A 23,727-nucleotide genomic window follows, 5' to 3' on the forward strand; every position below is an offset into this window, starting at 1 on the left:
ACCCCATCACTTGGCCTTTGGACCTTTTGGTTCTCCCCAGAAGCCAGGAGCCATGGAGAAACATAACACTATGCAACACCATTCTTGTTCCTGGGTTATCAATGCCATTTCCTCATTGGTTCTATCACAAAAACATTGGAAAAGTTTATTAAACTCCACAAACTTTGTCTTTGCGGGAGGGGCATCTTGCAGCACCTGTGGCTCTAGCTTTTCAATGGATATCTCATCATCGAGTCTCAACCAATTCAACAGAGTTTGTGGCAGTCACAAAAACAACGTTTCTGGAGCAGAACAATGACTTTCAATGCATTATCCTGTATCAATTTAATTATATAATAATATATAATAATATTCTACTATACTAATACAGTAGAGTCTCGCTGTTGGATAAGCGAGTGTTGGATAAGTGAGACTCTACTGTATTATAATATATTGTATATACAGTAGAGTCTTGCTTATCCAAGTTTCTGGATTATCTAAGCCATTTTTGTAGTCAATGTTTTCAATATATCGTGATATTTTGGTGCTAAATTCGTAAATACAGTAATTACAACATAGCATTACTGCATATTGAACTACTTTTTCTGTCAAGTTTGTTGTATAACATGATGTTTTGGTGCTTAATTTGTAAAATCATAAACTAATTGGATGTTTAATAGGCTTCTCCTTAATCCCTCCTTATTATCCAACATATTAGCTTATCCAAGCTTCTGCCGGCCCATTTAGCTTGGATAAGTGAGACTCGACTGTACATTTAATATTAATAATAATAATAATAATAATATGATGTAATACAATGTAATAATAATTATAATTCACTATTATAATTGTATATTTATATTACATGCATTATTACTAATAATATTGCAATATAGTCGTATAATATAATATATTGTATGTATATATACTTGTAAACCGCCCTGAGTCCCCTTCGGGGTGAGAAGGGCGGGATATAAATGTCGCTAATAAATAAATAAAATAAATAATTGAATTAAACAGGAAATGACACTTTCAAACCAGGAACAAAACTTTTTCCCCCCAAATTTGTTACAAAATTCTGTGGCTTCTGTATTGGGAAGGTGGTGAATCCAGTCTGGGATTATTCTGACCTGCAAAAGGAGCTCTCCAAGGTGCTCCAAGCAGGATCGGTCTTTCGAAAGGTCCAAGGAAAGTAGGCCAGTGGATTCATTATCACACATACACGCTCTGTGTGATAAGGTGATGTTGGGTGCCTCTCTACACTGTAGAATTAATTCACTTCAATGCCACTTGGCTCAATGCTATAGAACAGGGGTCCCCAAACTTTTTAAACAGGGGGGCAGTTCACAATCCTTCGGACCATTGGAGGGCCAACTATAGTTGGCCACCGAGCAATAATAATAATAATAATAATAATAATAATAATAATAATAATAATAGCAATAATAAAAAAAGAGATTTGGAAGAGACCCTTTGGGCCATTGAGTCCAATCCCCTTCTGCCTTTGTGCACCGAAAGCACAAGCAAAGCACCCCTGACAGATGGCCACCCAGCCTTAATGTTAATAATAATAATAATAATAATAATAATAATAATAACAATAACAGCAATAATAATAAAAAGAGATTTGGAAGAGACCCTTTGGGCCATTGAGTCCAATCCCCTTCTGCCTTTGTGCACCGAAAGCACAAGCAAAGCACCCCTGACAGATGGCCACCCGGCCTCAATGTTAATAATAATAATAATAATAATAATAATAACAATAACAGCAATAATAATAAAAAGAGATTTGGAAGAGACCCTTTGGGCCATTGAGTCCAATCCCCTTCTGCCTTTGTGCACCGAAAGCACAAGCAAAGCACCCCTGACAGATGGCCACCCAGCCTTAATGTTAATAATAATAATAATAATAATAATAATAATAATAACAATAACAGCAATAATAATAAAAAGAGATTTGGAAGAGACCCTTTGGGCCATTGAGTCCAATCCCCTTCTGCCTTTGTGCACCGAAAGCACAAGCAAAGCACCCCTGACAGATGGCCACCCAGCCTCAATGTTAATAATAATAATAATAATAATAATAATAATAATAATAATGGTTGTAAGAGAAGAAGAGACCCCTTGGGTCATTTAGCCCAACCCCCTTCTGCCCTTGTGCCGTGGGGGCCGGATAAATGGCTTCGGTGGGCCGCATCCGGCCCCTGGGCCTGAGTTTGGGGACCCCTGCTATAGAATTACAAGGTCTTGTAATTCTACTCTGCTAAAGAGGGCTGGTACCTCCTCAACAAACGGCAACTTCCACGATTGCATAGCATTGAGTTGCGGCAGCTAAAGTCGTGTTGAACTGCATTTACTCTACCATGTAATGCACCCATTGGCACCATATTTGGGTCCCTTGGCTACAACTGCTTCTCACTGGAAGCTGATCAGGGTTCTGTATCTCCACCAGGCTTTGAGTAGCATATATGCGGCAGGTTGCATTTTGCCCAAAGGACTACGACTATGGCTTTCTTCCCTTTGCTTCTCCGGGTCCCATTTGTTGGGATTCACCCTGGACTACTCAAGTCTAAATATAGTCAGATAGATGATAGAGTTAGATTGAGAGAATCCTTTCCCTGTTTCCAAAGCATGCCGAGACAGGCTTTACTGTGTTTCACTCTCTCCTGTGTACGTCACATCCCTTACTTTGAAGTTAGTAGAAATGTGACTCTCCAGGGACACTAACTTCTCATTGGTCAGAATGTCTTTTATGGACCATGAGGTTGGAACCATTTTGGTTCAGTCTCTTCTCCCTTTGTTCTTCTAGCTCACAAGAAGCATCTCGCCATCCCTCCTGACAAGATGTAACTATTTAGATGTTTGTTATTTTTCCTTTCTTATTTTCTCCTTAGAAACCAGTCTAGAGTAGACTAGACAGCTCCCAAGCCTTTCTATCTACAATGGAATTCTTTTTACCTGAATAAATGTTTTTTGAACTTTTATTGAGACTCTGCAGTCCATTGCCATCCTAAATAGACAAAGGCTTCTCTTGCTCGCCCCGTGTAAGTAACTGTTGCATTTGAAAGCTTTGCTTTTGCTACTCTGCTGATTTTTGGTGGAATCTCCCCCAGAGAGGGTTAAATTGAGTCTAACCGCTCAGAGATGACCACAACACCATTTGCAATGGGCTCCTGCCCATGCCAGTATGCTCGCTTACTGGGAGTGGGAGCAGCCCCCTCCCCGCACCCCTCTTTCGTGGCTCCCCAAAAAGGGGCCCCAGACCCCCACCCGCTCCTTACGTCCATGTCGTCGCAGTAAGTGGAGTAGGGGCCGTACTGGAGGCGGCACTGGTGGCCGACGTCGTAAAGGACCCCCGGCGGGACGGAGGGGAAGTCGATGACGTCTTTGGCGGGAGGGTCATCCAGGCAGAGCCCCCAGCCCCGGCTGCAAAGACACCCACAAACAGAGGCAAGCATCAGGGTGAGAGCCCACGGCAGGAACAACCACAGCACCTTCCAAAAGGTGGAAGATCAAATACAAAATCCATCCATCCACCCATCAGTCCATTTAGCCACCCATCCATCAGTCTAGCTATCCATCTATATCAGCCATGGGCAAACTTTTTTGTTTTGTGGCCGCATTGTGCGTCTGGCCAGAAGGGCTGGGAGAGAGGACGCCTGGACACATTTATTTATTTTATTTATTTACAGTATTTCTATTCCGCCCTTCTTTCTCACCCCGAAGGGGACTCAGGGCGGATTACAATGAACACATATATGGCAAACATTCAATGCCAACAGACAAACAACATTCAGTTTAGACAGACACAGAGGCATTTAACATTTTTTTCCAGCTTCACGATTCCGGCCACAGGGGGAGCTGTTGCTTCACCGTCCACTAGTGGCTGTTCTTCCTCATTCTTTTTCCTCGTGTTTTGCCAGCAGTTTTTATGGTGTTGTAAATTAGTTAAATTAGCCTCCCGCATAAAGCGTCCCTAAATTTTCCCTACTTGACAGATGCAACTGTCTTTCGGGGCTGCATAGGTCAACAGCAAGCCGGGGCTATATATTTTTTTTAATGGTCGGAGGCTTAACCCGACCCGGGCTTCGAACTCATGACCTCTCGGTCAGTAGTGATTTATAGCAGCTGGTTACTAGCCAGCTGCGCCACAGCCCGGCCCCTCTCCTTATGCCAGGAGGACAAAATGTGTTCCCTAGACACCTCCACGGTCATATGGCCATTGGCATGACTACATGGAGCGCTCTTACCTTCCCGCCAAAGCGGTACCTAATGATCTACTCACATTTGTATGTTTTTGAACTGCTAGTTTGGCAGAAGCTGGGGCTAACAGCTGGAGCTCACTCTGCTCCCGGGATTAGAAACGCCAACCTTTCAGTCAGCAAGTTCAGCAGCTCAGCGGTTTAACTCGCTGCACCACCGGGGGCACCATCAGATCACGAGACAATATTCTTTTCTGCACAGAAAACGTTTCCTTCACCGAGACCGGATACGAATTTTGCACGGAATGTGTCCTAAACCGTGATAAGTCTTCTATATTTGAAGTCTTTCTTGCAATGATGGGAGGGAAAATGCTAAAATTGGGACTCTTTTCTGCCTTTCCGTTGTTGTATATGGATAAAGCAGGAGGATATTGGACGAACGGATTTTAAGCATGTTTTATGTTTTATACTGTACTAGCTGTGCCCGGCCACGCGTTGCTGTGGCAAAGTGGTGGTGGTATTGGTTAAAAATTGTTGTGTAATTTTTATTTGACATTATTTGCATTTTTTAATTAATTTTCTTGTAAGTTATATTTTTATTTATTATATTTTATTATTTTCTTGTATTATTTTTAGTTATTTTCTGTTATTATAGTATTTTATTGTATCATTTTTTTTAGTGTTTTTTATTATTTTTTATTGGGTTGCTAGGAGACCAAGTTGGAGGAGCTTAGCCTTCTAACTGGCAGCAATTGGATAAAAGCAATTATTCCTCTCCCTCTAATTAGGACTTTATTTTTCTTTTCTTTTTGTTGTATCAACCTAGAGGCATGGATGATGGGTTGTGTTGTCAAATTTCAAGGTTGGGGGGCCTGTAGTTTTGTTGTTTTGTGGGTCACCGTGATGCCATCACTCTTTTATATATATAGATTTAATTGGGTGTAATACATTTTTATATGTTGGTGTTTTTAATGATGTGTCGGCATCGAATTGTTGCCAATTGTACGCCGCCCTGAGTCCCTTCGGGGGAGAAGGGCGGGATAGAAATATTGGAAATAAATAGAATAAATAACTTGCACTGTGTCGTATTGATCCTGAGCTGCCTGGAGTCCCTCCATCGTGGGATGAAAACTAAGTAAATAAACATCCCGGAAACAACAACAACAACAACAACAACAACAACAAAGGAGGATGCTCAATGGAAGCAGCCAAAAGGAAATCCACTTTTGGAACTTAAGAATGGATGTCAAGGGAAGGGAGAGAGCTGTCCGAGGCTGGGTCTTTACCGACCCTTTCAAACTGCATTATCCGGCAGTGCAGACAGGGGCCTAAGTGACTGTATTATGGCCGGAAGAAGGTGGTCTTGGGGGGCGCATGGAAGGGATGCCATTGGTGGAGGGAGAGCACATTTTGGGCAACCCCCTCCTTTTCCTGCTCCAGTGGAGATGGGCATTTGGGGCCTCTTTTTCCTTCCTTGCGATGAAGGAGAGAAGGAGACGTCTGGCGCGTCATTATTCGCCTGGCTGTGATGAACATGGGACCCGGCTGTGTTTATTCCGGGAGCGTTTAAGACATGAAAAGGCCCAGCTGTCCCTCCAGAAAGTCCAGCTGCGGAGAGGAAGCCGCTCGCGGTCACCAAGAGGCAAAGTCCGGGGCTGTGGCGCAGACGGGAGAGCAAGCCAGTTCAATTAACTGCAATGGATCACTGACCAGGAGGTCATAAGTTCGAGGCCCGCTCGGAGCTACGTTGTTGTTTGTCTTTGTCCTATGTTAAAAAGGCATTGAATGTTTGCCTAATATGTGTAATGTGATCCGCCCTGAGTCCCCTTCGGGGTGAGAAAGAAGGGCGGAATAGAAATGCTGTAAATAAATAAATATAAATAAAGTTGGCCAAGAGGCAAGGGACCGGCAGCGGACGGATGGACGGACGGATGGAAGGAGAAGGCCAAACGCATACAGCAGACGGCCCTTCTTTCCTCCACTTCCCAGCGATGGACCCTGGGGTCTCCTCCATGTGAAACTGACCACCAAGCTGCCCCATCCCACCCCCACCCAGAAACCACATTGCGGCTGCAGCAATGCTGTGCGCACATCCAGCCCCGGCCAGAGTGAGAGTACATGGGGGGGGGGGGCACTGTCAGAAATATTAAAAATTAACTAGGTATTTTTAATGCACTGAAAGGGTTAAATAAGCTGCAGAGAGTGAGTAGGCCGGAGACTGTTAGAGATAGTGGGCCAAAGTTAGTGTGATGGTCCAGCATTTCTGTGTTCTCAACTGTGATAAAACAGACTAGCAGTGAAGCAGACGTCAGTGATAAGGGTGACCTTTCACAGGATTCAGAGCATCAACAAACCAGCCCGGACACAGTATATTATTTGAGGACACAGAAATGCTTGACCACTCCAACAACTATCATGTCAGACGACACAGAGAAGCCATTGAAATCCACAACTTCAACAGAAAGGAGGAAACCATGAAAATGAACAAAATCTGGCTACCAGTATTAAAAAACTCTAAGATCAAAACAGTAGCTGGGAACCAACACTCTGAGGGCAGAGGAGCCCCAAGGACGGCTAATGACTGAACAAAGGATGCCCCCCAGGCAAGAGACAAAACCTTTCCAATGCTAATTATGGTCATGAAGGCCTTCGACAACTAATTAGGGTGATTAACTTAAACATTAATGCTGGCTTCCCAGTGACAAAGGACTCTTGCCACACCTTGGACTCTCCACAGATATATATATTTTTCCTTTCCTTGCCTAGTTTATCCATACCTCACAACCTCCGAGGATGCCTACCATAGATGTGGGCGAAACGTCAGGAGACAATACTTCTGGAACATGGCCACACAGCCCAAAAGACATAAAACAACCCTCTCCTTGTTGTTGTTCAGTCTGATGATGAAGGGGTGGGTTTATGCAGGCTGACCAAGGAAATGCTGATGAGAGAAATGTTGAAGGCTCTGAATTGTTAGAGAGGCCGCATACTAGCAGTGAAGCCCGGGGCTGTGGCGCAGACGGGAGAGCAAGCCAGTGCAATTAACTGCAATGAATCACTGACCAGGAGGTCATAAGTTCGAGGCCCGCTCGGAGCTATGTTGTTTGTCTTTGTCCTATGTTAAAAGGCATTGAATGTTTGCCTATATGTGTAATGTGATCCGCCCTGAGTCCCCTTCGGGGTGAGAAGGGCAGAATATAAATGCTGTAAATAAATAAATAAATAAACAGACTAGCAGTGAAGCAGAAGTCAGTGATAAGGGTGACCTTTCACAGGATTCAGAGCATCAACAAGTCCCAGGTGTCTCTGGCAGCGAGTCAGAGGAGTCTTCCTTAGATAGGGATACAAGGTTAAGGTTAAAAGTTCATTGTCCCAGACCGTCTCTTAGGATTGCTGGTAAACGTGTGGGAACCCAAGGACAAAGGAATGCTTTCTTAGCCCGTAAGCATGGTTAAATAAGGGAGAAACAGGGAAAGATTTCAGACGAAGCAACGTTGATTATGGAAGCTAAGTTCCTGTCTTGTCTATGCTCATGGAAAAGGATTCTTGCTTTTGCTTATGCCTGGATCCTGGGTTTTTGATTGTATTTTGGAGTTCATGCTGCCTTGTTTTCAGGACTGATTTGCTACATTAGCCTTTGCATTTGGATTATTGCTTTCTTACTGCTTTTTATCCAGACTTTGCTACCTTTTATCACTAAACGGTTAAAACCAAGTCTGCTGTGGTGGAGTGTGTGTTAAGAGCAAGGCGAACCAGCGCTGAGGTGCAACACTGCTCCCCTCAAACCCCACCTTCCCAGCTGAAAACAACCTTGATTGTCTCGTGCGGAAGTTCCCAAGGTTCATATGCCCAGAGAGAGAGAGAGGAAAGTGAGGAAAGTTACATCCTTCTTTTCTACGTCCCCAAAATGTTTGCCCACGTTTCTTCAGTGCCACGACTCTCCTGCCCCTTCCGCTGACCCCAACCAAGCCCTCTCCCCATCCCGTGCCCCAAAGAAGAGACCTGGAAGCATGTGGCACCCGGTCCCTTCGGCGGGGCTGAACGGGGGACTTACTCGAGGAAGCGGGTGATGTACTGGCGGCTGCAGTGGGACCAGGTGAGGGGCGAGGTGTCGTACAGGAGCTGTGGAGACATGATGAAAGGTCTTTTCCCCACTGGCTCACAGTCATTGCCGCTTCCGTCATGCTGAATCCCAAAACTGCAAGAGCACAGCCCCCCAAGGGGAAGGTGAGCCGCACGCAGGGAGGGCGCTGCAGAGGGGCTTCGCGCAGGGGCCGCTCGCTCGCTCGGTCCAGGGGCCACAACAGGCACCCCGAGAAGGGCCAGGCTGCCCAGGAGGGTTTGCAAATGGGCAAGGAGTGGTCTTTTCATTGCAACAGATACACAACAGGGCCCCCCATATCCACGAGGTTTGCAGATACCCCAGCAGATACCAAAACCTATGGAAACTACCATTCTGCTGTACACAACAGTGGAGGAAAATGGGGTCCCTGATCTAATGGCCAAAATCACGGTTGCCTTTTTGGATTTTTATTTTGACTGTTTCCAAGTCATATAGTTGGTGGAATCTGTGGATACAGAATCCATGGAAACGGAGGGAGGACTGTACTATTTTTAATTTCCCTCCTCCAAGAGATGTGTTTTGTATTTTTTTAAAAAAATCAGAATTGTACGACTGAAAAACAAACAAACAGAAGAATTTCTTGTATAGCCATGTTCCAGAAGCATTCTTTCCTGCTGTTTCGCCCACAGCTAGCACCTCCCAACAAAGGATTCCCCCAGGCAGGAATCAGCCAGGCTTCGAAGCTGCAAGGCTATTCAATGCTAATCAAAGTCATTAATCGCAACACTCACGCTTGCCTCAGGCAGACAAGAGTTCTTTCTCCCACCCTGGACCTTCCACAGATATATAAACCCCACTTGGCTAGTTTCCAACAGACCTCACAATCTGTGAGGATGCCTGCCATAGATGTGGGCAAAGTGTCAGGAGAGAATGCTTCTGGAACACGGCCATGCAGCCTGGAAAAGTCACAGCAACAAACTGTTTGCAGTGCCTCATTCCAGGGTGCAGAGGCAGCAATGGTTCTGCAAGGCAAGTTTTGCAAGTATTTGTTTCAGTTTCCATGCCTTCTGTGTTGTGGCCAGGGTAGCAATCGTGCCTTCCTTTGCATGGTATTGTATTGCAGCTCCCATCATCCCCCGCCTTTGGTTCTCACCTGTGTCCCAGTTCGTGCGCCACAGTGAAGGCCAGCGGGAGCCCCGTGTCCTCGTTGATGTTGCAGCTCCGGTGCGGCTGGCACATGCCAGAGACGTGCGACAGGCCCAGCGTCTCACAAGGCTGGTTCATGGCGGTGCAGAGATCCTTCCTTGTTCAGACGGGAGGACAAGACACAAAGAAAGAGAAAGAGAAGATGGTGACAAGTGCCCCATTGTCATGATCTCCAATCTTTGACATCTCCGGTCGGCTGACAAAGAACAGATGCCAGCCATAAAACGGGCCAGCCATAAAACTTCAATTACCCTCTGGTATGTGAGAGCCCCTATATAAATGGGCCAAAGAGAAGATTCTGGTATTCGGTACAATAAAATCTGTTGGAAGCTACCAGGGTGTGTCTTGGTGCTTTTTCCGGTGGAAGACTGACCCACAGCACAACTGGGAGAAGAGAACCCGACCCCCATGCGCACTGGGCAGATTTTCCAAAAACAACTAAACAGAAGTTGAGGATCAGTGATGGATTTGGGACTATTTAAAGTGATGAGGCCCCTTCCTTATTCCTGGAGGAAGGAAGCCGACCTTCTTGGTGACACACTCCCATGTGCTGCAGGATGTTCCTCCCACAAAGACAAAGTTTCTGCATTTTAATAAACCTTTTCCATGTTTTTATGATAGAACCAATTAGGAATGACATTTATAACCCAAGAACAAAAATCATGTTACATAGTGTTGTTGTTGTTGTTGTTATTATTATTATTATTATTATTATGACACAGCAAACAAGATAAATATGCTGGATTTCGTATCACAAAATCACAAGTCAAACACTTCCCAAGTGTCTAGGACTGTGTGATGTATTATTATTATTATTATTATTATTATTATTATTATTATTATTATTATTATTATTATTATTATTATTATTATATTATTATTGTATGACACAGCAAACAAGATAAATATGCTGGATTTCATATCACAAAATCTCAAGTTGAACACTTCCCAAGTGTCTAGGACTGTGTGATGTATTTTCAGATGATGCGTGGAGATCCCAGTCGGGTGGCCTTTTGCAGTTGACAGATCGTGACTTTGTCAATGTCTATTGTTTCCAAATGCCGGCTGAGATCTTTTGGCACGGCACCCAGTGTGCCCATCACCACTGGGACCACCTGCACTGGTTTCTGCCAGAGTCTTTGAAGTTCGATCTTGAGGTCCTGATAGCGGCTGAGTTTTTCCTGTTGTTTTTCGTCAATGTGACTGTCACCTGGGATGGCAACATCAATGATCCAAACCTTTTTCTTTTCCACAACTGTGATGTCTGGTGTGTTGTGTTCCAGAACTTTGTCAGTCTGGATTCGGAAGTCCCACAGTATCTTTGCGTGCTCATTTTCCAATACTTTTGCAGGTTTGTGATCCCACCAGTTCTTTGCTGCTGGGAGGTGGGACTTGAGGCATAAGTTCCAATGGATCATTTGGGCCACATAGTTGTGCCTCTGTTTGTAGTCTGTCTGTGCAATTTTCTTACAGCAGCTGAGGATATGATCCACGGTTTTGTCAGCTTCCTTGCACAATCTGCATTTTGGGTCATCAGCTGATTTTTCGATCTTGGTCTTAATTGCATTTGTTCTGATGGCTTATTATTATTGGGATTTGCTCGCATTATTTGCCGATACATCACACAGTCCTAGACACTTGGGAAGTGTCCAACGTGTGATCCAGTACAACAGCCAGCAGAGTGTCTGCTGTGGACTCATCGTGTTGTGTTTCAAATAATAATAATAATAATAATAATAATAATAATAATAATAATAATAATAATAATAATAATAATAATTGGGTGCTGTGCCAAAAGATCTCAGCCGGCATTTGGAAACAATAGACATTGACAAAATTACAATCTGCCAACTGCAAAAGGCCACCCGACTGGGATCTGCACACATCATCCGAAAATACATCACACAGTCCTAGACACTTGGGAAGTGTTCGACTTGTGATTTTGTGATACGAAATCCACCATATCTATCTTGTTTGCTGTCATATAATAATAATAATAATAATAATAATAATAATAATAATAATAATAATAATGGCACCATATTGCCAGGCAAAGCCACCCATGGGGAGCAGGGCTACCTGGTTAGCAGGATGGCCACGTCGTGGTGCAGCGGGTGAGCGTCCCCTTTGACGTTGATGGCTTTTTGCCACTTGCAGAAGCTTCTCAAGGTGTTGTCTGCGTGGTGGGTGATTTTGAGGTCCTCCTACAGAAACAGAAATCGAGACCCAAACTGTGGGATGTGATACTCCACGATGCCAAGGACGTGAGAGAAGAAGGTGGCCAAAAGAATATCCCAAAATCATCAAAAGGAGTGCAGCATCAAGGCTAAAAGGAATCATGTTCCCATCATACTATGCGAGACTTGTCCCGTTTTCAGCCCTGAGTTCCCACCACGGCACTTATCCTTTGGAAAGAGCAGAAATCTGAGGAGGAAAACTGAACCAACTGCTGGAATTGCTCAAGGGAGAAAAAAAAACCCAGCTGCTGTTTGTGGGGTTTTATCCGCAGGATGAGAAGGAAATCTTACCAAGTGGCTGGAAGCAACACCACAAACCCAATATGCTTGGTGTACAAAGACCCTACTATTTGTGGTGAAGAGAGTAAGGCAAAGAGATATAGAAAATGACCAAGACAGGAAAGGTTTAGAACAGTGGTTCCCAACCTCTTTTTGACCAGGGACCCCTCCAACGTCAGTACCAAAAAGGTTATGAATCAGTTTTTGGTCAACTTTAGATTCAGTTTGGCTATTTGGGGTTCAGAAAATTGCATTGGATAGACCACATCAGCAATAGTTTCTGATACAGAACATATGCCATTCAATAGTTGTCATCTGCTCACCCACAGAAAACCATATTTAATAATCTACAGTTGATGTGGTCTATCCAATACAATTTTCTGAATCAGCACCCCAAATAACCCCAGAATGGTAAGGTAAAGGTTTTTTCCTTTAAGGTTTTAATCACATAGAGCTGATTTTCCCCACATCTATGACAGACCTTATTTTAGGTCTGTCTCACAGGTTCGGAACCACTGGTTTAGACAAAGAAACTTTCTAGCCAAAGCAACAAGGAAAGTTAGATGGAAGAGGAGAAAGTTCAAAGGACAGAACTTGATGACTTGCAAGCCAAGAAGAGGGGGAAATTGTTGTTGTGAATTGCTGATAAGGAGAAACCAGAAGAAAACAAAGAGGAAAGAGAAGTATTAATTAAATAGTTTGTGTGCACATGCTTACAACCTTTTGACTATAAAATACCCTGAGCTGCGTCTCAGAAGGGTGGCACTTTCTTCCTTGCCGATCCGACAGAGAGCTTTGTTTGAATAAATCTGTTGCACCCAATCTCCTCGCTTCATAGTGTCTAATTCAGGGGCCCTCAAACTTTTTAAGCAAAGGGCCGGTCTACAATCCTTCAGACTGTTGAGGGGCCGAATTATCATTTGAAAAAAAATATATGAACCAATTCCTATGCACACTGCACATGTCTTATTTGTAGTGCCAAACAACAACAACAACAACGAGAGAACAATACAATATTTAAAAATGAAAACAATCTTAACCAACATAAACCTATCAGGATTTCAATGGAAAGTATGGGCCTGCTACTGGCCAATGAGATAGTCAAGTTAATTCGGATTGTTGTTTGTTGTTGTTGTGTGCCTTCAAGTCATTTCAGAATTTGGGTGAGCCTAAGTCTAAAATTAATTATTTATTTACTTACTACATTTATTTACTACATTTATATCCCACCCTTCTTACCCCGAAGGGGACTCAGAGCAGCTGTATGTACATACAATATATTATATTATTAGCATAGCACAATATTAGCATTATATATTACTATATTGAACTATACCACTATACTGTAATACTATATGTAATATATAACATATAATTAATATTATTATATGGTAGTATTATTATTAGTATTATATTGTATAACATTATAATAATTTTATCAATATTATATGTATATACAATATATTATATTATTAAAACTGATATAAATATGTACTATAAAACTGAGGGTGGGGGCCAGGTAAATGACCTTGGAGGGCCGCATCCGGCCCCCGGGCCTTAGTTTGGGGACCCCTGGTCTAATTGAATAGAGACCCTCGCGGTTTTGGGGTTGCCTTTTAAAAGCGACACAGCAGTGGGTCTCAAGTTGACGGGTTGTACCAATTCCAGATCTGCGTTGCAATTCTCTCCCCATTTTCTTACCTCCTCCTCTTCCAGAAAGATCAGGCGCACAACGGAGATGTGGATCGGGTTCCCGATGCTGGCGTCGTGGAACAAACCGGCCACCTGGGTCGTGGAATAAAGGAAAACAGTGGAGGGAAAGATCACTCGACTCTCCAGCACACACACACACAAAAGGCTTGGAGAGGTTACTTTTGGTGGACTGCAACTCCCAAGATCCCCCAGCATTCTGAGGACTCCAACTCCAATAATTTTTTTCTCCCCTTCCAAAGCTCTGAGCATTAGTTATAGGTTATTTATTATTATTATTATTATTATTATTATTATTATTATTATTATTATTATTATTATTATTAGTTGATTTCTATCCTGCTTTTCTCCCGTGGGTGGGATTGAGAGTTGAATTGCAAAGCCTGACTTTCCTCTCCTGACCTTTGGTGGTTGAAGCTAATATTGTTTTTAAAACTTTTTATCTTGTTTTATGTATCTGTTAAAATTGTGCCTGAACTTGTTTGTGTTTTATACTGCTGTTACTTGTTTTATTGTCTTGTTTTATATTTTATCTTGTTTACATTATGTCTTTTGGGCTTGGCTCCGTGTTAGCCGCCCCGAGTCCCTTCGGGTAGATGGTGGGAGGATACAAAAATAAATAATAATAATAATAATAATAATAATAATAATTATTATTATTATTATTATAGATAGATATGCTGGATTTCGTATAAAAAAATCACAAGTCGAACACTTCCCAAGTGTATAGGACTGTGTGATGTATTTTCAGATGATGCGTGCAGATCCCAGTCGGGTGGCCTTTTGCAGTTGGCAGATCATAATTTTGTCAATGTCTATTGTTTCCAAATGCCGGCTGAGATCTTTTGGCACGGCACCCAGTGTGCCCATCACCACCGGGACCACCTGCACTGGTTTCTGCCAGAGTCTTTGAAGTTCAATCTTGAGGTCCTGATAGCGGCTGAGTTTTTCCTGTTGTTTTTCGTCAATGCGACTGTCATCATTATTATTATTATTATTATTATTATTATTATTATTATTATTATTATTATTATTATTAAATGACCACACATAATTGGTGAGATTTATTGTTGGTAAACGGATGCCGAATGTGGTCTTCAACAGATGGAAATACCCCAAGGCTTCATTTGATGAGTCCTGGCATCCCTCCATTGGAATCGGGCCCTTAAACAATACATTTTCTTCAAACTATTCTGGGACCAATGCTCCATATATCAGGCCTGAATGTAATAGAAGGCTGCTGGGAAATAGATCCAAAACAAGGTGAAACGAGCCAAGGAAAGGGAACCGCTCAGATCCATCGTAATAGATAAGAGCATAGTAGAAGCCAATACCTGCCACTTGGGGACTACTCCCAGCCACCTAAAGCATATGCTTTATAATACTAATAATAAAATATAATAATACAATATAATAATACAATATATATATATGGTAATGAAATTCCGGCCTAGGACAAAACAACAAAACTACCCATCCCAGAAACACTAAACTTGGCAGCACAACCCCTCATCCATGCCTCTACGTTCATAAAACAAAAATAAAATAAAAATAAAATCCTAATTAGAGGGAGAAGAATAATTGTTTTTATCCAATTGCTGCTAGTTAAAAGGCTACGCTCCTAGCAACCCATTCAGCCCAGGGGACAGGCAGAGTTAGGCCTCACTTAGGCCTCTTCCACACTATCTATAAAATACAGATTATCTGATTTGAACTGGATTATATGGAAGTGTAAAAGGGGCCCCTGATGGCACAGTGTGTTAAAGCGCTGAGCTGCTGAACTTGCGGACCAAAAGGTCCCAGGTTCAAATCCTGGGAGCGGAGTGAGCACCCGCTGTTAGCCCCAGCTCCTGCCAACCTAGCAGTTTGAAAAGATGCCAATGTGAGTAGATCAATAGGTACCACTCCAGCGGGAAGGTAACGGTGTTCCATACAGTCATGCCAATGGCCACATGACCTTGGAGGTGTCTATGGACAACGCTGGCTCTTCGGCTTAGAAATGGAGATAAACACCAACCCCCAGAGTCAGACACGACTGGATTTAATGTCAGGAGAAAACCTTTACCCTTTACCTTAACTACCACCAATTCCTCAATACTTTATTTCCCCCAATACTTTATTTCGCCTGGGATCTACGAATTAGTCGCCTGTTTTAAACACTGTATCCTGCTTGTTGATTTTAATGATTGTTTTTATTGATGTTGGTGTCTTTTACTGGGATAATTGTTTTATTGCTTTGTTACTGTTATTTGTTTGTTTTATCGGGCCAGGCCCCATGTAAGCCGCCCCGAGTCCCTTCGGGGAGATGGGGCGGGGTATAAAAATAAAGTTATTATTATATTATTATTATACCACCAGACTTCGCCACAGCAACGCGTGGCCGGGCACAGCTAGTCCTTTCTATATCCCTGCCTCTTGTCCCCTCTGCACGCAAACACAGACACGGAACCCCCTTCTCACCATGTTCATGATGGTCAGGACGTATTTCTCGACGTGGTCGGCGCCGTGGTACTCCACCATCTTGGTGTCGGCCACCACCAGCGTCTCCACCCATTTCTCCTTGCTGACCGAGCGCGGCCTGATCCGCCGCTTGCGCCGCTGCTTCTCCTCCCACTTCTCTCTCCGCTTCTCCGAATCCTGGAGGCTTTCTTGGGAGGAGAGAAGAACGGCAGGCGTTTTGGAGTTGTAGGTACTGGGATGTATAGTTCACCTGCAGTCATTGAGCACTACGGGCTCCACCAATGATGGAATTGGGCCAAACTTGGAACACAGAACCCCAACGATGAGCAAAAATACGGGAGGTCTTTGGGAAAATTCACCTTGATTTGGGAGTTGTAGTTCACCTACATCCAGAGAGCCAAACACTGATGGATCTGGACCAAACTTGGCATACTGAACCACCATGACTAACTCAAGCTAGTGGGGTGTTTGGGGGTGAACTGACCTTCCTTTCTGGGAGTTATAGTTCACCCACAACCAGGGAAACTGTGACTTCCACCAATGATGGATCTGGACCAAGCCTGGCATACAGAACCACCATGACTAACTCAAGCTAGTGGGGTGTTTGGGGGTGAACTGACCTTCCTTTCTGGGAGTTGTAGTTCACCCACAACCAGGGAAACTGTGACTTCCACCAATGATGGATCTGGACCGAACTTGGTATACAGAACCACCATGACTAACTCAACCTACTGGGGTGTTTGGGGGTGAACTGACCTTCCTTTCTGGGAGTTGTAGTTCACCCACAACCAGGGAAACTGTGACTTCCACCAATGATGGATCTGGACCGAACTTGGTATACAGAACCACCATGACTAACTCAAGCTAGTGGGGTGTTTGGGGGTGAACTGACCTTCCTTTCTGGGAGTTGTAGTTCACCCACAACCAGGGAAACTGTGACTTCCACCAATGATGGATCTGGACCGAACTTGGTATACAGAACCACCATGACTAACTCAACCTACTGGGGTGTTTGGGGGTGAACTGACCTTCCTTTCTGGGAGTTGTAGTTCACCCACAACCAGGGAAACTGTGACTTCCACCAATGATGGATCTGGACCGAACTTGGTATACAGAACCACCATGACTAACTCAACCTACTGGGGTGTTTGGGGGTGAACTGACCTTCCTTTCTGGGAGTTGTAGTTCACCCACAACCAGGGAAACTGTGACTTCCACCAATGATGGATCTGGACCGAACTTGGTATACAGAACCACCATGACTAACTCAACCTACTGGGGTGTTTGGGGGTGAACTGACCTTCCTTTCTGGGAGTTGTAGTTCACCCACAACCAGGGAAACTGTGACTTCCACCAATGATGGATCTGGACCGAACTTGGCACCCAGAACCCCCATGACAAACTCAACCTAATTAAGAGGTTTGAGGGGACTGACTCACCATAGTGGGAGTTGTAGTTTACCCTCCAGCCAAGGACCACACTGAACCCCACCCATGATGCATCTAGAGCAAACTTGCCCAACATAATAAGCTTTAAATACTGATTGAGTTTCTGGGGGTTAACCTGGCATGGTGTGAGCTGTAGTTCAATCACAATCTGATGCATTTTGTTTAATTGATAATTGGCTTTTTCAAACAACCCAGGCAACAATGGGTACCCAAGCAAGTAGTGTAATAAATAGTAGTTTTTTATATATGTATATAATAATAATAATAATAATAATAATAATAATAATAATAATAACTTTATTGTTATACCCCACCTCTATCTCCCCAAAGGGGACTCAGGGTGGCTTACATGGGGCCAATATATATGCAGTATTATATATATGTAGTTTTATATATATGTATATATGTGTATATATATATATACACACACACACACACAATATAATTTACAATAATATATAATAATTATAACATATAATATTCATAATATTACAGTAGAGTCTCACTTATCCAACGTTCTGGATTATCCAACGCATTTTTATAGTCAATGTTTTTAATACATCGTGATATTTTGGTGCAAAATTTGTAAATCCAGTAATTACTACATAGCATTACTGTGTATTGAACTACTTTTTCTGTCAAATTTGTTGAATAATATGATGTTTTGGTGCTTAATTTGTAAAATCATAACCTATTTTGATGTTTAATAGGCTTTTTCTTAATCCCTCCTTATTATCCAACATATTTGCTTATCCAACATTCTGCCGGCCCGTTTATGTTGGATAAGTGAGACTCTACTATATATATATATATATATATATATATACACACACACACATATATATACACACACACACATATATGTGTGTGTTTATATATATATACACACACAATATAATTTACAATAATATATAATAATTATAACATATAATATTCATATTATATTGTAATACGATATAATACTAATAATACAATAATATTAACCATATATTATATTTTACATGTAATATTACTAATAATATTACAATATATTGATACAGTACAATATAGTAATGTATTACCAAGTGTTGTACTATGCTAATAATATAATATTGTATGTCAATTTAATTTGTAAGCCGCTCTGAGTCCCCTTCGGGGTGAGAAGGGCGGCATATAAATTTAGCAAATAAATAATAAATAAACAAATGAATATTCAGACTCAGGATCCTGTAAAGAAGTCCCAGGTAGAGTAAAACATGCACATAAGTCATTATTTCATAATGGAGAAAAATTACCTCGGGCCCCGCACTTCCAGGCCAAAGCGGGTGACGTCCGGCTGGCCACCGAAATGAGCTCTTCGGCCTCGAACTCGGGAGCATGGCGCCTGTATATCCTGTGCGGACGGACCGAGTTCCCCCCTGGTTTGCTTGCGGCCAGAGGCTCAATGAAGAAGTCTTCGTTCCCCAGCCGGAATATGCCTTTCTGGAAGGAAGAAATGGGCAACAGACCATCAATCCCACTGGATTCGATATGGAGAGCGGTTGTCCAATCGAACCCCCTTTTTGCAAGTCAGGAAGACACCATCCAAGCCTTCTTGACAGATGACCACCCATCCACTGGAATCCCAGGAGTCGGAATAATAATTTCTGAATAACTGTCTGGAAGTTCTTCCTCACATTTATTATTCCAGGTGAAGAGGTCTGACCAAAGCGGTAGAGATGGGACTATGACTTTCCTCGATATAGACACTAGACTCCTATTGATGCAGCCCAGGATCACATTCGCCTTTCTAGCCGCTGCATCGCACTCTTGGCTCATGATTAGCCTACAGTCTACTACTACAGTAGAGTCTCACTAATCCAAGCTAAACGAGCCGGAAGAAGCTTGGATAAGCGAATATCTTGGATAATAAGGAGGGATTAAGGAAAAGCCTATTAAACATCAAATTAGGTTATGATTTTACAAATTAAGCACCAAAACATCACGTTATACAACACATTTGACAGAAAAAGTAGTTCAATATGCAGTAATGATATGTTGTAATTACCGTATTTACGACTTTAGCACCAAAATATCACAATATATTGAAAACATTGACTACAAAAATGGCCTGGATTATCCAGAGGCTTGGAAAAGCGAGGTTGGATAAGTAAGACTCTACTGTATATGGCTTTTGCAAGCCTAGAGTCACATTGGCCTTTTCAGCTGCTGCATCACACTATTGGCTAATGTTCAGCTTGCGGTCTACTACTACTTGGCTTTCACATGGAATGTTTACAATGCAGGTGTCACTTATCTATATGTTATTTTACTTCCCTTGATATAGACACTAAGCCTAGAATCGCATTGGCCTTTTCAGCTGCTGCATCACACTGTCCAGCTTGCGGTCTACTTCTAGATGGCTTTCGCATGGACTGTTTACAATGTAGGTGTCACTTATCTATATGCTATATTACTTCCCTTGACTCCATTAGACTCCTATTGATGCAGCCTAGTATCACATTGGCCTTTTCAGCTGCCGCATCACACTTGGCTCAGTCTCCCCGGCCGGTTATGGGCTTACCATGACTCCGCCGCAGGTGCTGAGGGCGGCCATCCCGCCTCCCCGGCCCTGGCCGCGCACCTTCCCGGTCATGTGGCAGGGGTTGGGGCCGGGGGCCCGGATCCTGGCCTGGGAGAGGCCCCCACGGCGCCGCCTCTCGCTGAGGAATCCCGGGGCCAAGAGGCGTCCATTGAGGCCGAGGGCGAAGCGCAGGGTCTGCCCGCCCAGGGAGAGCCGGTAGAAGGCCGAGGGGCGGCTCTGCGGGGAGGAGGCCTCCCGCTTGGAGAGCAGCCGGGGGGTCAGGTCGAAGGAGACAAAGCGCCCGCCCGCGTCCACCTTCACCGGGAAGACCACCTCCCCGTCATCCTCAGCATCGCCATCCTCTCCCGGGAGGAGGGACCCTGCAGCACAGACATCATCATCATCATCATCATCATCATCATCATCATCATCATCATCATCATCATCTGTATCCCATTGCTCTCAAGGGGCTATTATTATTATTATTGCAGCCTGCTGCAATAAATCACTCTGGCCATGAGGTCATGAGTTCGAGGCCAGCCCGTGGCGGGGTTGAGCACCCGTCAATTAAAAATAAAAAATAAAAAACAGCCCCTGCTCGTTGCTGACCTAGCAACCCGAAAGATAGTTGCATCTATCAAGTAGGAAATAAGGTACCACTTATAAAGTGGGGAGGCTAATTTAACTAATTTACGACGTTGGAATGAGGTAGTGCTGTCACAGTGGATGATGAAGCAGCTGCTCCCCCCTGTGGCCAGAATCGAACATCCCCTCAGGAGAAGGTTAAATTGCCTCTGTGTCTGTCTCTGTTCTATGTGTATATGGGCATTGAATGTTTGCCCTATATGTATATAATGTGATCCGCCCTGAGTCCCCTTCAGGGTGAGAATAATTGTTAATAATTGTTTTATTGCTTTGTTACTGTTATTTGTTTGTTTTATTGGGCCAGGCCCCATGTAAGCCGCCCCGAGATGGGGCGGGGTATAAAAATAAAGTTATTATTATTATTATTATTATTATTATTATTATTATTATTATTAGAAAGAAGGGCGGAATATAAATACTGTAAATAAAATAAAATACATAAATTGCTCTTCAGATGTGTCCATTATTATTAGTTTTATAGTTATCATTTGTATCCCATTGCTCTCAAGGGGCTATTGTTGTTGTTGTTATTGTAGTTATTATTATTGGTATCCAATTGCTCTTCAGGGGCTTCTATTATTATTATTATTATTATTATTATTATTATTATTATTATTATTATTTGTATCTCATTGCTCTCAAAGAGCTATTATTATTATTATTATTATTATTAAAGATATTGTCCTCTGGGCAATATCTTTGTAGACGGCCAATGATTTATAGGAGTTGTAAATATTCAAGTCAGCCTTGGCAAGCATGTATCTCTCTCTCTCTCTGCTTACAAACTATATATATATATATATATATATATTCAAGTCAACCTTCGCAAGCATGTATCTCTCTCTCTGTTTGCAAACTAGTTATCTATATATTACAATAATATTATAATATAATAATTTAATATAAATATTCAAGTCAGCCTTGGCAAGCATATATCTCTCTCTCTGTTTGCAAACTAGTTATCTATATATTATAACAATATAATAATATAATATAAATATTCAAGTCAGCCTGGGCAAGCATGTATCTCTTGCTCTGCTTGCAAGCTAGTTATCTATATATTACAATAATATAATAATATAAATATTCAAGTCAGCCTTGGCAAGCATATATCTCTCTCTCTGTTTGCAAACTAGTTATCTATATATTATAACAATATAATAATATAATATAAATATTCAAGTCAGCCTGGGCAAGCATGTATCTCTTGCTCTGCTTGCAAGCTAGTTATCTATATATTACAATAATATAATAATATAAATATTCTAGTCAGCCTGGGCAAGCATGTATCTCTCTCTCTGCTTGCAAGCTAGTTATCTATATATTATAACAATATAATAATATTATCATTTAATATGAATATCCAAGTCAGCTTTGGCAAGCATGTACTTCTCTCTGCTTGCAAGCTAGTTATCTATATATTATAATATTATCATTTAATATGAATATCCAAGTGTGCTTTGGCAAGCATGTGTGTGTGTGTCTCTCTGCTTGCAAGCTGCTTTGTGTTGCGATTTCCCAAAGAGAAGAAAGAGATGGAAGTTTCGGTCTGGAGTGAAGAAAGAGACCCCTCTCCGTGGCCCCAAACTTGAGGGAGGAATGGAGAGCAATGCATATGGGGAAGGGAGTTGAGGAGTCTCTTGGCAAAGCTTCAAGTCGGTGTGAAGAAGGGAAGGCGAGGGGTGCAGCCCAGAGCCCCGAACTTCAGGGAAGAATGTTTGAAAAGGGCTGCAGTGCAAGAAGCGGAGGGATTCAAGGGGCTTCTATGGGAAAGGCTTCCCCCACTCCCCCCACCCCGCTCTCTGCGCATGCTCCGGGGACCCCTTGCCCCCCAGCCCAGCCCCACATCTCCCCCCTGGACCCACCGAAAGAGGCGGCGAAGGCGAAGGCGGCCAGGAGGAGCGCCGGGAGGAGGCGTGGGTGGGCCATGGCCGGGTGGGTCTGGGGTCTCCCTCTCTCTCTTCTAGCTGCTGGACCCAGGAAGGAGGAGAAGAGGAGGAGGAGGAGGAAGACCCCCGGCCCCCTCCATGCCGGCCAGGCACGGCTCTGCCAGGGGGGAGGAGGAGGAGGAGGAGGAAGGCTCCTTCGGAAAGGGGAGGGGCCAAAGAGGAAGGAGGGAGGGGCCAAGTGGGACCAACTGAACGTCCTGGAAGGGTTTGGGGAGCTGATCCATCCATGTGAGATTTGTAGTTCACCCTTCATCCAGAGAGCATTCTGAACCCCACTAATGACAGATCTGGGCCTTTTTCAAATAATCTGGACATCTCCCAGTAGCCAAGCTCGTGATATCCAATGCTTTTGGGTTGGATATTACGAGCTTGGCTACTGGGAGATGTCCAGATTATTTGGGGGAAAAAGGCAGCGTTCTTGCCCCGACCTTATTTAATATCTTCACGAACAATGATCAGCCACAACCACCACTCACAAAGAGCTTTATATATGCTGATGACCTTGGCCTTACAACACAAGCCAAAGATTTTGAAACAGTTGAAAACCAGCTCACCAATGCCTTGAAAGATCTCTCCAGCTACTACAAGGAGAACCACCTGAAGCCTAACCCTGCCAAGACACAAGTGTGCTTTCCACCTACATAACTGTGAAGCCAACAGGAAACTGAAAGTGACTTGGGAAGGCCAAGAGCTTGAACACTGTTTCCATCCTAAATACCTTGGTGTCACCTTAGATCGAACATTAACATATAGGAAACACTACATGAACACCAAGCACAAAGTAGCTGCACGCAATAACATCCTGCGGAAACTGACTGGCAGCGCATGGGGAGCAGACCCACAAGTAATAAGAACATCAGCCCTGGCCTTGTCTTTCTCAACTGCAGAGTCTGCCTGTCCTGTTTGGCACAAGTCTGCCCATGCAAAGCAGGTGGACATAGCACTGAAGGAAACATGCAGAATCATCACGGGATGCCTTAAACCGACACCTGTTGATAAACTCTACA

General features: G+C 43.2%; 1 protein-coding gene across 1 annotated transcript in view; it reads right to left on the reverse strand.

Annotated features, from left to right (window-relative positions):
• The window catches only part of adamts7 (ADAM metallopeptidase with thrombospondin type 1 motif 7), a 68,287-nt gene extending 45,449 nt beyond the window's left edge, over window positions 1-22,838 (reverse strand). The window contains exons 1-9 of the mRNA XM_062963154.1: window positions 22,637-22,838; window positions 20,127-20,506; window positions 18,859-19,045; window positions 16,137-16,324; window positions 13,668-13,751; window positions 11,530-11,654; window positions 9,398-9,547; window positions 8,236-8,379; window positions 3,261-3,405 (exon numbers count right to left, since the gene is read on the reverse strand). Of these exons, the coding sequence (XP_062819224.1) occupies window positions 3,261-3,405; window positions 8,236-8,379; window positions 9,398-9,547; window positions 11,530-11,654; window positions 13,668-13,751; window positions 16,137-16,324; window positions 18,859-19,045; window positions 20,127-20,506; window positions 22,637-22,700 (1,467 nt within the window). The 5' untranslated portion in view covers window positions 22,701-22,838. The remainder of the gene's footprint in view (window positions 1-3,260; window positions 3,406-8,235; window positions 8,380-9,397; window positions 9,548-11,529; window positions 11,655-13,667; window positions 13,752-16,136; window positions 16,325-18,858; window positions 19,046-20,126; window positions 20,507-22,636) is intronic.
• Between the last annotated feature and the right edge of the window lie 889 nt (window positions 22,839-23,727).

Source organism: Anolis carolinensis, unplaced genomic scaffold, assembly GCF_035594765.1.
Source record: "Anolis carolinensis isolate JA03-04 unplaced genomic scaffold, rAnoCar3.1.pri scaffold_11, whole genome shotgun sequence".
Taxonomy (NCBI): Eukaryota; Metazoa; Chordata; class Lepidosauria; order Squamata; family Dactyloidae; genus Anolis; species Anolis carolinensis.